A 15,988-nucleotide genomic window follows, 5' to 3' on the forward strand; every position below is an offset into this window, starting at 1 on the left:
GAAACACCCTTCCCCCACCCCTTTTCCCCGGGTTCAACTTCAGTCCCTCATTCCTGATTCTTCCACCTGCTCTCCCGGCCCTCCCACTCCCTGAGCCGTGCATGGTGGGTAGAGGGTTGCGGTGAGTCTGTCACAGCTCCTCTCTGCTGCTCCTCCCTCCTCACTCTTTTCCCTGCTCCAGTGTGAGGTCCCTCCCATGGGCTGCATTTCCTTCAGGGAATATCAACCAGCTGCCCTGTGGTCCTCTTGGCAGGCTGCAGCGTAGACATCTTCCACTGACATCCTCCCGGGGACTGCAGAGAAATACCTGCTCCACTGTGGTCTCTCCCATGGAAATATTTGCTCCAGGGCTGGAGAAGCAGTAGAGGTTATTGAGCACAAAATATCTGAAATTATACCTTAATGTACTCCACTCTTAGCAGCAATAGTTCTTGTTGTTACTTCAGAAGTGTCAGGATTTAACTGATAAAATCAAAAACTTGTTTGTTATTGCCATTTTGTTTCTTTGTGTTTAGAGAATTGAACTGGGCACTTGTACTTTTCAAACAGCAGTATGCCTGTTTAAAATAACAGGCAGTATATTCTCCATCACTACTCTTCATTAGAACTAATCCAACCATTTTCAAAAAGTTTGTATTCCATGTTTTTAAGGAAAGTATTTATCTTTCACTTCTACAGACGATAGCAAGACAACTGGCTGAAATTTTGTTACGAGGAATGTGTGAACAGAGTTATTGGAATCCACTGGAAGATCCTCCTCACCAATCACCCCTAGATGATCCACTTCGAAAAGGTTCAAATACTAAGAATTACGCGCTCAGTAGAAGACCGCGGGTATACACTGGAGAAAAGTATGCCTGAGTTTATACTCCTCTTTTTTCTATAATTGCAGTTGTTCCCCAGTGCACTGGGTATTTTGGTTTATATTGTTGAAAACGTAGAAGGAATTTGGCAATGTGAACAGGAATGTTTCCCATGCTGTGTGTATATTTGTATTCCCTGAAGAGAACTGGGGAAGCAACGTACTTCTCTAAGCAGAAGTTTGCACTGCATTCATAAGACCTTTTGTTCTCTGTTCTCAAAATATTTTTTTCTTCTATATTGGAGTATATGGTGGAGTCAATATCTCATATTGTACCTGAGATATAAATGAAAACATGAAGTGCAGGTGGCAAAACTGAGACTGCGCATTTTAAAAGCTGTGTGCTGTTTCTAGACCTCTATTCTGGTTTATCATAGAAAGGAAAGATTTAGCTATATCGAGATTCAAATTCATCCCTGAAACATTATAAAAACCAAACCAAACCAAACCAACCAAACAAAAAACATAGTTAGCAATTTATCTAGAAGTTTCAGAGTTTGTTTGCTTGTTTGTTTGTTTTTTCCCAATCTTCTTAGGTTAATTTTGGCATTTCTCTATGATGCCATCTTTTTGCTGAATTTTATTCTTTCACCCATTCAAATAAGTGGTATGCTATGGATCATTTTTGTGCAGCATATCCCATAGTTAATTCTGGTGTAGCTTTGGTGTATGTCTTTCCCTTGAAAAGGTATGAGATTTTTTCCAACCCAATCACCGTAAGAATTAGTGTTGAATGTGGATAGCCATTTCCTTGAATTTGAACTTTTAAGAAAAAGTTAATAGTTTGTTGTTTGTTTCTATTTGATCAAATGAAAAATGGTTTCTAAGGTAAAGCTTTCTGTAGACACACTCTGACAGTGCCGAAAATATTTATTGACAAAATGTTGCACTCTTACAGCCTTGGGTGTAGCTTACTGCCTGAATGGAGCATGCTTGTGTCAAAGGATACTGATGAAATCTTAACCATTTGGCACTTTGAAAATTTATTTTTTATTGCATTGATGGTCTGATGAAACTTTGTGTGCTTCTTTTTGCATAGTCTGCAACCTTTGTGCTGCTCTACTTGTATTCTATATGCAAGTCCTTGTGGGATCTAGTGTTTTGTGGAGATATATATATATATTTAATATAGTCAGCAACTGTTGCTTGGTTGTTTTGATACATGCTGGAAAGCACTGTCAGCCACAGAACCAAGAAATAAATTGTTGCAGTGGAGATAATGATCTAGCCAAGAATGTGAGCTACCATAGTAGGACAGTGCTAAATAATGCGAATGGAGAAGATTGAAATTCCATTTAAACTTAGGAAAAAAAATTACAGAAGAGATTGTAGAGTCTGGAGAGCATCACTGGAGATGTGAAAAACCCAACTGGACATGATCCTGAGCAACCTGCTGGTAGACCCTGCTCTGAGTGGAGGCACTGTGCCCAGACACCCTTTCCAACCTCGGCTGTTCTGTGATTCTGTGAAAGTGGTGTGATCTGGCAATCTCTTTTGAGGAGGCTGTTGTCTGTTCCATATGAAATTTTGACCCTTTTTTCTCCAAGGAGCTGAACATTCAGTTTGCCAGAACAGCTACTGTGTTTCTCTGCAAGTACATAATTAACAAACTGTATGTACAGGTAGACTTTTTGGTAAAAAGAAAATAACTGGTTTGTGTATAGACCTTGATCACTGCACTTTTTGGGCATTTATTGCCCAAATGTGAGGAAAACTCTTCTATGCAAAGTTGTACATTTTCTCATTTCTCACTTGGTTTCATACAGCAAATCCTGAAGAACAGCCTCTTCCTATCTTACAGTATATAAGCCTTACTAGTTAAAATGAAAGCTTTTTTCCATAATGTGACCTTGTTATATGTGCAAAAGAGGCTGCTTCTATGGTAGATTGCGTGTAGAAGTTGTCCTACCTTAAATTCTGAAGAGATGTTTTTAGTGTTCACAGTACCTTTATATTGTAACCTAACATGCTGTTGTACTGCAGGCATTTGAGTTGTTAAGCTGCATTTATTGCAAATTTCCATTAATGAATACTTTATACAGCAGCAAGCCCACATAATTGTGGTGTTATTATTACTAGCAAATGGAATGGCCTTTATCTTCAAAGATTTCTAGCTATTTTCCTTCTCTATCCAGAATACTTACAACAGTTTGTTTTGACTCAGTCTTTCAGATATCTGTTCTTCATTCTCAACTCATCCATTGGCAGAAATGTGCCTCTTGGCAAAACTGGGGCTTTGTTCAGTGTAGTTTTCTTGTTCTTGGGACATGCAAGTGAGGACTTCCACAATTTCAACAGAGCGTATAATTAAGTCCTTTTCTTTAGTCACATCAGAGTGATTAATACCAGAACAGATAAAACATGTCTAGCCAAGTACCTTATCTCCAGCAGTGGTTGAAAGCAAGTCCGTAAGACAGTGAATAGCAGGAGAGACATATAGGAAATTTCTTCCTGGGTATTCATCTGAGCACCAGCTCTGTTTGAGTCTGAGGTGTAATGTTGGTTCGTTTTGTTGTTGTTGTTTTTTCAATATGCTGCCTTATACAGCAAGTAAGTGTACTGTGTTCTTCTGAAGATGGTGAATGTGATCTGGCTAGTACCTTGTATGATTGTGTAGATCTCTATGTTGCTACCTCTGCAGTTTTCCTTATCCTCAGTTGAAGGAGTGTTAAACTATTTGCTTTGCCTTTGATTGGTAGCTGTTTCATGCTTCCAGTTCCCTCTTTTGCTCTGCCCCCATTTGGAATTACTTTACTCCTATGCCTGCATCTGTTAGGAGACATAGGAAATTCAGTTCAGTCAACTAAACTGAACTTTTTGCATACACAATTCAAAGGAAATTCCCAGTAATTTCTGCGTGAAAAGGATCTCCTTTTTGAGACAATCATCAACTTATTTATGAAAATATTTTCAGAGTTGTAGGAGAAAAAAAACTGTTGCTTTCATTTTGATAAGTGACTTTTTAGTAGTTCTTTTTGGGGGAACTTGTCTTTTTTTCTTCAAGAAAGTAATTTCTACAGCAAATATTTCCAGTTGTTGTTTTGCTTTCTGGGAACCATTGCCAGTTGTTCAGGCTAAATCTACTTCCAGATTACTAAATTCTGTATTGCAGACTGGGTAAGTAAATGGGGAGTTCTCTGCTTCCTCTTCACTCCTCATTCCCTGTTCTGGCTGGTTCTTATGCATGAGTAACTGTATTTTGAAATTTCTTTGTTAAGTAAAGATAAAAATGTCTTCTAAGATGTAGAATACTCTTCAAAGTCTTGTGAGCAATGTGCACTGATTGAAAAACAAAAATCCAGCAACGAACCACTGCCCTTGGATCTCAGCTGCTGTATCTTACCACAGTACATTCACAATGTTGCTTTCAAACCACCTGGAGTTCAGATGTGTTTTAATTTCCATCACCTTTCTGGCATTTAATTACTGCTTGAATTTCTAGTGCATTAAAAAAAAACCCAAAATATTTTAATCTCAGACGAGTTGTTACGGTTTAAGGCAAGGCGGCAATAAACTGTGGCAGACGCTCTCTGTTATCCCCTCACTTCCCGCCACCCTTTTCCTTTAGATTGGAAAGATGATAAGAAAGATAAGGGGAAAGGAAGAGAGACTTAGACTTCAAGTTGGAAAGTTTTAAAGGAGTTTTATTAATGCTACTAATAAATAGAGAATATATACAAAATATACAAAACCAATCTCAAGTGGTCGATGTGGAGTTGGCGTCACTCCAGAAGCGGCGGAGCTGGCGGCTCCAGCAGGTGCAGCTCAGGCCCCCAGAAGTCATGATCACCCTCTTATATAGGGGTATGATGATTATGGGATGGAATGCTTCTGTTGATCCTCAGTTGGTCAGTTCTAGTCACCTGTTCCATCCACCCCTCTTCAAACACGCCTCTCTCACAATGGAACGTGGGAAAACTTATCAGTCTTTCCTGACTACCATAGTAATAAATCTAAACACGGGCTTCTTCAGCATTCTGTTGGTCTCTTATCAGCACCGAGTACAGCATCCTAGGAAAAATATGCAGGCTGAAACTCAGAAAAGTACAGCCACGTAGAAGAACTTAGCTGAAAGAGAAAATCACTAAAAGAGAACCGGTCTTGTTTTTAACAAAACCAGGACACAAGTTTAGTTTTCCGTCTGTAATTTATTGTAGTTCAAGCACCCTTGACACTATAGGAATTGCTTATTAACAACAAAAAATTACTTTCTACATTTAAACAGTTGATTGTGGAACTGTTGGTCTACAAACAGGAAATACAGTACTTGTGCTAATTCAGAAACAGTTTAGAGAAAGAAATCTGGAGAGTAAGAACACAGTCACTATGTGTGTATGTGAGAGCATGATTGAATTTCTACCAGTCATGTAGTGAATGCAGATTACTGTTGTCTGTCCACCAGTATAGAAAAGCATTCAGAAAGCTTCCAGTGTTCAGAGAAAGAAGTTTGCAAACTAGTCCTATGCAAAGTCCTAATCATAAGGAAGTATACTTAATTAAAACAAAAAATTTTAAGTGCTTGGAAGTGACAGTGGTTATGGTAAGCAGGCAGAAATTGCCATGGCTCTATTTAAAAATATTCACAGCTATTGAATGCATCAGGAAAACAAATCTGAAGCATATCTGCTGAAAGACTAATGGAAGTATTCATCCATATATTGCCTAAAATACAAAAGTTATCTTGTTCTTGTGAGAGGGTTTCTTGTTGCTGACCTTTGAATCAGTGATTTAGATTCAGCTCAGACAGATTATGTGCCAGAGGCTGAGTTAAACTACGGGTACAGTTTTTACAGTTGTCAAATTATGTGTAATTTTGGGATATTTGAATGGTTTAACTCTTGACAGCTGTGGTGGTTTTGTTCTCTTATTGTGTTTGCCCAGATTTTCTGAAATGCAAATTTAGAGCATTGCAGAGAAATGTGTTTTAATCAACCATTTTTTGTGTGCAAGTTACTCTGTGTTCTCTTTCCTGGATATTTTCCAGCTTTTACAATACTCTTACTATATTTGTATAAGCTACTCCTAAAAGTAATGTGTTCTGCTTAAATAACTAAATTCTTGTTTTGAACAGTATCTTTTGTCCTCAAGAAAATACAGAAGAAGCCTTACTGTTGCTGCTTATTAGTGAATCTATGGTAGGTAAAATACGGTGACTGTCTGTGTGCTGTGTGTGTGTTTTCCTCTTTTTTTTTTTTTAATAGAATTTTTTTATCATGCCTTACTTTGACTTGTGTTTTATTCTCTGTTAGGAAAGTAGGCAGTTACTTCTGAAACTCAAACTTCTGTTCCTCTGAGCCAGCAAGACGAGGTCTGAAAGTGTTATGAATAGGAGTTTTTCTCCTTTAGAGTGACTTGAGCCTAGCCTCTTTCTAACTAGGCAGGTGAACACAAAGCCTGGTCTTTCATTTGGAGTAATTTATCAGTTGGTTGCCATTCAGAGCGACTCAAAATGTAAGTTATTTTTGTTGTAAAAAACATATCAAAGACTACTAGGTGAGCCAAAAAATACTGTTCCATTGTGCCTTAAACCTCAGATGTCACTCAAATTTGTAAATGACTTTTTTTGATACTGGCATTCAGTCTTTGCTACTGGATTATTGTTTGTGGTTTTGGGTTTTTTGGTGTGTTTGTTTTTTTATTTATTTTTTTAATGCCCTAATTTCCTCAATAGGTGATTCTTTTCAATGGCCTATGTCTGCCTTTTATCAATCGTTCATATTTTCCTTTAGTATGACTTTGCTAGGCATCTATCAACTGCCACGTACTGACACTTTCATAGCAGGTCAGTTATGTGCTCAAATGGCAGAAATGAAAATCTGAAACTGGAATTTTTGCCATTTTTCTAATTGGAGGGGAGGAACCTCTAGAATTTTGGGCATCATACATGAGTCGGTCTCACTGCACATCAATGAGACTTAGTCTTTTAAGTTCTATAGGTGATTCAAATGCTTTCATGCTCTGGCATAATTTCTCAGGCATAACAGTTAACAATGCCTGAGGTTGGAAGAGCCCCCTCAGCTTTCATGCTCTGGCATAATTTCTCTTTTGGAACAGTTAAATAGGATCAGAACACTTTAGTGAATGTTATCCTATTTGAACTATTTTAAAGTGACGAACACTTACACTGTTGTGCAGACTACTTTCCTCATTTCTAGTTATCTGCCTTGCAATCTTCATGACAGAATCTGCCACCAGAAAACTAGACTGAGCGAACATTTCCATATGTCATGTGCTGGTTTTGCTGCAGCATGTACTCACCACTGAAAGGGGCTGCCTGTGCCTCTGTAAGGTGCCTGTGCGGCTTGTGGCGATGTACTGAATTCTGATGTGAACTGTGATCATGGTGTGAAGTGGGAGCAGTCCCAATTTTGCAGCATCTGCCTACTGATTACTGTATTTGCATGTGTGCTTCCTTGCATATCAGCATTAGCATTAAGAAGCCAAAAAACAAAGTATTGCCCTGTTCAGTCTCCTTTCAGGTTATTTACATCTTTTCCTTTGTGAATTAGATCTGCCCAATTACGTGAAATGCTCGTCACTATAGAGCATATACCTTTAGCAAACTTCCAAAATTTTTTTTTGTTTACAAGTAATTTTTGCAGGTTATCTGAGGCAAAAGAGTTTGTTTTAAGGGAGTGTAAAATCTTTCACATGATTTACTTACTTTGGCTAAGCCATTTGTTCAAATTAGTTTTGGATGGGGAAAAGGGGAAAACCAAGCATAAAAATATTCATCACTTCAACTATATTTCTGAGAGTTGAGAGCTCTTACTTCAGCTTAGTGCATATTAACTTTCTAACTATAGTAGTTATGAAGTAGTATGTGATTTATGATTTTGAAACCAGCGTTTGTGAAAGAAATAGGAGCAGTTGCGGAAGATTAAGTAATCATCAGTGTTTTGAGATGGTATTGTGTTATTAAAGTAGTGTGATCCCTTCCTTGTATTGTCTGTGAATTAGTAAAAACACAGATAAGGTGTCAAGACTTGTGTCCTTCAAGAATTTATTCAAGTAAATATTAGAAAACAAAATTAGAATCTGACACATGAGTAACATTTTGTGTAAGTAAAAGTAAAGAAATTGCTCTGTATATACAATCCCTAAGTCATACTGCTAGTTTCAGGGAAGTGGTGCACTCTAACATCATTATCACTTCTAATTTGAATTATATCTAGTGCACCATCTAGCCAGAAAATAGAATCTTGCTAGTGGATTACGAATGCTACATTTGTGTCACCTTGAGTCCCTTTGTGGTCAGTGGGGCTGAGTCTAGTTGGAGGCCTGTATCTAGTGAGGTCCCTCAAGGGTCGATTGGTATTGGGACCAGTACTATTCAATATATTGATCAGTGACTTGGATGAGGGAATAAAGTGCACTGTCAACAAGTTTGCTGATGACACCAAGCTGGGAGGAGTGGCTGACACACCAGAAGGCTGTGCTGCCATCCAGAGACCTGGACGGGCTGGAGAGTTGGGCAGGGAGAAATTTAATGAAATACAACAAGGGAAAGTGTAGAGTCTTGCATCTGGGTAGGAACTACCCCAGGTTCCAGTATAAGTTGGTGAGTGACCTGTTAGGGAGCAGCGTAGGGGAAAGGGACCTGGGGGTCCTGGTGGACAGCAGGATGACCATGAGCCAGCACTGTGCCCGTGTGGCCAAGAAGGCCAGTGGCATCTTGGGGTGTATTAGAAGGGGGGTGGTTAGTAGGTTGAAAGAGGTTCTCCTTCCCCTCTACTCTGCCCTGGTGAGACCACACCTGGAATATTGTGTCCAGTTCTGGGCCCCTCAGTTCCAGAAGGGCAGGGAACTGCTGGAGAGGGTCCAGCACAGGGCAACAAAGATGATTAAGGGAGTGGAGCATCTCCCTTATGAGGAAAGGCTGAGGGAGCTGGGGCTCTTTAGCTCAGAGTAGACTGAGGGGTGACCTTATTAATGTTTATGAATATGTAAAGGATGAGTGTCAGGAAGATGGAGCCAGGCTCTTCTCAGTAACAACCAATGATAAGACATAGGGCAATGGGTGCAAACTGGAACACAGGAGGTTCCACTTAAATTTGAGAAGAAACTTCTTCTCAGTGAGGGTAACAGAACACTGGAACAGGCTGCCCAGGGCGGTTGTGGAGTCTCCTTCTCTGGAGACATTCAAAACCCGCCTGGACACATTCCTGTGTAACCTCTTCTAGGTGTTCCTGCTCCGGCAGGGGGATTGGACTGGATGATCTTTTGAGGTCCCTTCCAATCCCTAACATTCTGTGATTCTGTGATGCCCTTGATTTCTGAATTCAGAAAGGATGCTTCTAGTAAGATTTAAATTGTAATATTTATGAAAGAAATGCTCTGGGACATATAGTTCTGTGATTTTTCAAGTGTTTTAATTCCCTTACAGGTACATTTCAGAGTGCAAATCGTCTATTTTAGCCACGTGACTGCTGCTACAGTGTATTGTTGTGCATAGTGAGGAAATTCAGCTGCAGCTCTGCCATCACTCTTACTGTAGGATGTCCTTGTATTCCAGCTGCTACACTTGCGAAGTATAGACCAGCCTTTCCTATCTAGACAGGAATGAGCAGGAAGGTGAGATCTGAGAGACTGACACCTTCACATAACAGTGCATGTACTGCTGCGTGTCAGCTGAGCTGTAGTAACAGAATCACAGAATGCCTGAGGTTGGAAGAGCCCCCCCATGTTGTCCAGCTCTCCTGCTCAAGCAGAGCCACCTGGAGTAGGCTGCATCTGTGCCCAGATGCCTTTTGAATATCTCCAAGGAGGGAGACTCTGCAACCTCCCAACGTGTGCCAGTGCTCAGTCACCCTCACAGTACATAAAGTGTTTCCCGATGTTCGAAAGGAACCAGAGGTGCCAATTACCTCTGATTCTGTTACTGGGCAACACTGAAAAGAGCCTGGCTTCCTCTTCTTTGTACCCTCTGAAAGGAGGTATTTGTACATATTGATAAGGTTCCCTCCTGAATGCTCCCTTCTCCAGGCTAAACAGTCCCAGCACTCTCAGCTTTTCCTCATAGGAGAGATACTCCAGTCCCTTATTCATCCCAGTGGTCATTTGTTAGACTGTCTCCAGTAGTTCCACATCTCTTTTTTCCTGGGGAGGCCAGAACTGGAGCCAGTACTGCAGGTGTGGCCTCCCCAGTGCTGAACAGAGGGGCAGGATCACCGTGACCTGCTGGCAACACTCCTGCTCATGCAGCCCAGGGTACCACTTGCCTTCTTTGCTGCAAGGGCACGCTGTTGGTTCCTGTTCAACTTGGTGTCTGCCAGGATGCTCAGGTCCTTTTCTGCCAAGCTGTTTTCCAGCTGGGTGGCCTCGGGGTTATTCCTTCCCAAGTGCAGGACTTTGCACTTCCAAGTTTTTGTTGAATCCTTTGAGGAGGTTTCTTTCAGTTCCTCTTCCTCATTCCTGTGCCATCAGCAAGCTTGCTGAGGGTGCACTCTGTCCCATCATCCAGATTAGTAATGAAGATTTTGAACAGGATCAAGCTCAGTATCAGTCTCTGGGGTATGCTGCTAGTTACTGGACTCCAACTAGACTTTGTTGCACTGGTCACCACCTCCTGGGCTCAGCCTTGTGTGTTATTCTCAGCCAATGGTAAATGGCTGAGCATATCCTGTCTTTTTGGTGGGTGAACAAAGTTACAGGGCTTGCATTTGCTTCAGGCTTAAAGTCTGTATAGGGTAGATGTGGCAGCTTAACTAATTGTCACTTTATTGCATCTGAGATCATGGCAGTTCTGAAACAGTGAGCACTTCAGTTTATATGTACATTCTGTTTTATAATTACACAGAAAATGATTGTTCAAATATATAAAATATCTTGAATACTTACAAGGCATCCTCTCCTATAATACTGCTTTGTTGTTGTCAACCATTTTTTCACAAGAAGTGCTAGTTCATAACTTGTTCTGTACTTGCAAGGAATTTAGTCAAACAATGATTAAATGTGGAGTTGAAAAGGAAGACGTTCTTGAAGCTAAATATTTATGCAGTGTAGAAAGGAAAAGCCAAAGACTTCTTGATCAAAAGAAAGCAAAATATCTGTTTTGGGGTGTGTGTGGGGGGGGTGTTTTCAAACCCAGTTGTGGATTATTCATTTGATAAATCCTGAAATGTCTGAACATTTTACACTCCATGTATCCCTCTGAAAATTTCATTATTTAATTATTCTGATTTTAAAGATATATTGAGTATGTTCAGAGCTTAAAATATTATCCTGTTAAAGCAGAGAAAACATTTATTAGTTCTTAATGTGTGTCATTCTTCCCCTCAGAAAAACAGGAAATAAGCTATCCATTAAAATTTAGTGTATTTAAGTAAATGTATTAAGGGCGCCATGCCCTGTGTAATTAAAAAAAAAGTGGGGCGGGGGGGAGAGGAAGAGAGGGAAGGGCCTTTAACTTCTGACTTGAGACTGCCAGATATACTAGCATTTGTGCCAATGGGAATATTAAACGTGAAGAAATCTATAAATATGTAAGATATCAAGATAAAGTATCTTCAGACACTTGATGCTATAGTGGTAGCGGTACTGGGTAGGAGAATATAGGTAGTCTTAGGTACTGGGAGACCTGAATTTTATCCTTTGCTCTTTAACAGGATTTCTCTGTGAACACTGTAAATCCATTTAATCCAGTTGTAGCTCAACTTCCTTTCTGCTTGAAAGGAACCACTTAATTAAGGACTTAGGTTTGTAACGTGCCTTTCACAAAACAGGAATGCAAGTACAAAGCCTTACTACAAACATGGCCTGATTCTAAACCTGTGCTCAGAACCAGGGGCAGTTTTTGCTTTTCACTGCTTACTCCTGAAGGTGATGGTGTGATTATCCTGGGCAGGTTACTGCTCACAAGTGAGAGGATAGCATCAGAATGTTATGAATAGAAATCGGTTTCCTTATTTTACAAAAGATGGAATAGAAGATTTGAAGATCCTTCTTAATATGTTTTACTTGCATACAAAAAGAAATTTTAAAATATGAATATACATTATATTACCCTTATTTGTTTTCTGAGAACTCTTCAGTTATTTTAAATACTTTCCGTAGCTGATGTAATTAGAATAAAATAATTAAAACCAGATCCACATAGAAACAGAAATCTTTCCATTATTGTAAAAAGTTGGTGATTCTTGCTCTCTATAAATTAGTAGCAGTTACTATCTCTCTGTAGCACGTCTATCACATGCTGACTGTCAGTCTGAATAGAACAGTAGTTACTTGAGTGAAAATGTAGGTTGGGTGACTTTTGCTGATTTTGTTTCTTTTTTTTCCTGGTATGTTTCAGGCCAACCGTGATGCTGTATTGAGCAGAATACCGGAACACAAAAATGATCGTATCATCAGTTTGCAAAGTGCATCTGTAGTCTACGATTTACTTACTATAGCTTTGGGAAGAAGAGGCCAATATGAAATGCTCTCAGAGGTTTGTTGATAGTAGTGAATATTCAACTGTGTCTCCATTGCTTATTTCTGTTAATCATGTTAGTTGTGGTGGTACTTAAGGGCTAAACAAATATAGGATGCTATTGTTCTGACTACTGTATAAATATAGTAGGCGATTTCCACTCCAAAAACTTTCCTGTCTGAATTTATACGAGTGACTTGAGGTGGTCAAGCACGGAAATTGTGTGAAAGGTGTGATGAATGTTGAATGGCACAGCAGTTCTCATGGTTTTTAGGTAGAGAGGCACAGATTTTCTTAAAAAGATAGACATTAAATAGAGACAGCAGGAAGGAATGGCAAAAGATTTTGTGGGTATAAGTGATAGATATAAACATCTAGAACAAGGCTTTGTGATGTTTTATTTCAAAATAAAACTGTCTCTTACACATCAGAAGATTTGGAGTCCTCCAAAGTCCTTGTAGTTTGTAAAATAGCTTTGAAGTTAGTAAAACGGAAATGTATTACTTTTTCAGGTCTGTAGGAAAGTTCATTCTCTGTCTCAAATGTCTGGTGTTTGATTACAAAACTTGTATGTGTTTTATTAGATTGTGACAACTTCTTCGGGAAATTTTCAATGTTGTTAACAGCTTTACGCCTGAGAAACAACTACAGCTCTTTGGGCAGAGCAGATCTCTCTGCTGCTCAAAACAGTGCTCACCCAGCAGCATGATACTGTTGCTGACAGGGACTAATATTTGGTATCCAGAAGGAATACTTCAGCATGTGTGTTAGAAAGGCATATCCAGGGATTGATTTACTGAGAAATGATTTCTCTTTACCATAATAGAGGACTTTCATTAAGATAAAAATGAAAAAAAAATCCCAGTTCTTCTCTGGTTAATAGCCACGCTTTCATCTGCATCTCCTGCGATATTAAGCTCTGAATTTGGTTATTTTTCTTCTTGAAAGTACTTCGGAGCTGCAAGTTGTCCATGCAAGTCAATTTTAATCAGTACAATGGAAAGCCTTCACAAAACTAATGAGAATGAAAGCTCATGCAGGACTGTGACCCTACAACATAATCTAATCAATAGTATTTCAATTTACTTGCAACTACAGACACCATCACCTTCATGGAGTTTTAGGTGGTGGCACTGAAGTTGTAATAGATGAGTCCCCATATCTTTTGGTCTAGAACTTTTTAAAGAATAGTCATGGACAATGTATGGGAATATAGCAGAAGATTTGGCGAGGAGATTAGTTAAATGTAAATATGCTCAATTCAGATTCCTTTATTTTGTCTGTGGTGTTGTGGTGGGGTTTTTTTGGTGTGTTTGTTTTGTTTTGTTTTGGGTTTTTTGGTGTTTGGGGGTTGTTGGGTTTTTTTATGTGTGCTTTGTTTGTTTGTTTGTTGGGGTGTGGTTTTTTGTTTTGTTTTGCTTTTTTACATTAAACCACAAGTTCCTGGGATACTTCCACCATCTCCTTTGGGAGACTTTGGGTAGTATTTATGTCACAGTAGACACAGCTGCTTCTATGTGATTTTTCATGCCTTTCTTATTAGAGTATTTTGTCTTCACCAAGGAAGCTAGAGGTATCTCTGTTCTTAGCCTTGTATCTTGAAGTCTAGGACATTACCCTGAAGGGTAGGAGGAAAGTCTGATAGTCCAGTAACCTGGAGAAGAGCTCAGAGTTTGCTTCCCTTGCTGCTTGTGTGGCTGGTTTAGCCCATGGAGCTGACAGACAAGTACCACAGCCTATTCCTTTTCCTGCTGTGTTTTGAGCACGGTTGAATATTCTAACTAATAGAAGATGTTTTACTTGACTTGCATCTTGGATTTCAGTGCCCTTTAGAAGTTGCTTGTGCAGGTAGTAATCATGGTTACAGACAAAAGCAGAACCACAAGTATCTGGAAAGTTAGAGAGTCTCCATGTTTGACCAGTTTCTTTTTTGAGGGTTTTTAGCCACTGCCTTGAGCTTTGACACCTGAAGTCTACCTGAGGCTTGTTTTAAGGTCTTATATTGTTCTTTTTTAACCTGGGTCTAGCATCTTTGTAGTTATATTCCATCAAAATTGTATGTATATTCTTTCAAAATGCTCTTTTTGAAAAGCAGAAAATAGTTCTAACATGTTTGATAAATACTTTTCAATAGAGAATAATTTAAATGTATTTATTATATGTCCATGATGTAACTATTCTGAGCATGAAAAAATATCTTATGAAGACCTAATGTAATTAGACTATACTTACTTGAGCATATGGATACTCTAGATATACAGGTGCAGCAGAAGCTTATCAGGAAAAGATTAGAACATTTCATTTGTTCCAGTTCTTGTCATCCAAAGCACAGTAGAAAACCTAGACTTTAAGAAGCTCTTACAGTTTAGAGAGCGGTTAGAGGGATTTGCCCTCAAATCCTGCAGCCCTTAGTCTGAAACTTTCATAATTTAATATATATTATACATCCATATATATTATATTTTTTCTACAATACTTACATATTGTAATACTAAGTATTACAATAAACACAAATTCAGAAATGTAAAAATGTTAAGTTCAGTTATGTAATAGGCATGTAATTTTTTTGCCAGCTGCATTCTCTGTGAGCAAATTTTGATTACTTTAGTGGAGTTGTTATAGCTTCAAGTCACAATGCACCATTACACTAACTGTGGACATGGTATTCACCCAGCAGTTCCAATATCTTGTTACAATCTTCTGGTTTAGCTCTAGCTGATTACTTACAAAAGTAGTTAACTCTGATATAAAAACATTAAATGGCCAAAACCTGTCTCATACTTGTCAAACTACTCTAATACTGAGTCACATTCTTAACTGAAAAGGTCTGATTTCTTTATGCCATGTCTTTATATCAATCTGTATACTATGGGCTTTCAATTTCTTATAGCTTTCTCAACTAGATCAAAGAACTTTCTACTGTCATAATTCTCTCCTACACAGAAGTATTCTGACTGTTGTCAAGTTGGTTTTTAGGCTTCATAGGATGTGACATATTGAGCTTATCAGTGCCCTACTAGGAGAGATGTTTCCAGACTAGAAATCTTTCAATCCTCCAAGCATATTCTTTTCAGGAGGAGACTGTAGTGCTAAGCAACAGAATTCAGGAACGCATTTAACATCACCTGTCCATATAGTGTATTGTGATTATTTATTTACAAGGCAATATCAACAGCTGCATTTCTGCCTTTCAGGAGTGCGATTGTACTGAATGTGTTTTCAATTAGTTAAGGCAGTTGCCATTATTCTGAATGTTATCTTAACCTGCAGTTTTTGAGGGTACCATTGCTTGTTATATATTTCTCATTCATCTCTCGATGGAGCCTGGTTGCTCCTGGAAATTCCTTGTTGTTCCTTAGCACAGAAGAACCCAGTTTATGAGGTGTCTGTGTTGTTATGTAAGTCATATGTGCCTATGTGCACATATACCCCTTGCCTCCACACATGCTAACCAACAACTTTGTGATCTTAGGAAGACAAAAAATGACAATTTGTCACATTTCATACTGAATGAATAGAACTTGGCGTCAAGGAAAAAAGAACGGTAAATAGATCATTAGTATGTTGAAACTCAAGCCTTTTAGAATAATGTACAATTGTGTCCTTTGTCCCTCTAATTACAAAATTATAACAACATAAAGCATCAACTTCTCCAACTTTAATTTCTGCCAGTTAGAATTGGCAGTTAATTTTTAATTAAGTACCTCTGTATA

The 15,988-nt window shown here is 38.8% G+C and overlaps 1 protein-coding gene across 2 annotated transcripts in view; it reads left to right on the plus strand.

Annotated features, from left to right (window-relative positions):
• TTC7B (tetratricopeptide repeat domain 7B) overlaps positions 1-15,988 on the plus strand; it is a 143,303-nt gene that overhangs the window by 51,243 nt on the left and 76,072 nt on the right. For both annotated transcript variants that reach the window (XM_080345090.1, XM_080345091.1), the window contains exons 7-9: positions 679-851; positions 5,934-5,997; positions 12,156-12,293. In XM_080345090.1, coding sequence (XP_080201216.1) covers positions 679-851; positions 5,934-5,997; positions 12,156-12,293 — 375 coding nt within the window. The remainder of the gene's footprint in view (positions 1-678; positions 852-5,933; positions 5,998-12,155; positions 12,294-15,988) is intronic.

This window comes from Nesoenas mayeri (genome assembly GCF_963082525.1).
Source record: "Nesoenas mayeri genome assembly, chromosome: 5".
Classification (NCBI taxonomy): Eukaryota; Metazoa; Chordata; class Aves; order Columbiformes; family Columbidae; genus Nesoenas; species Nesoenas mayeri.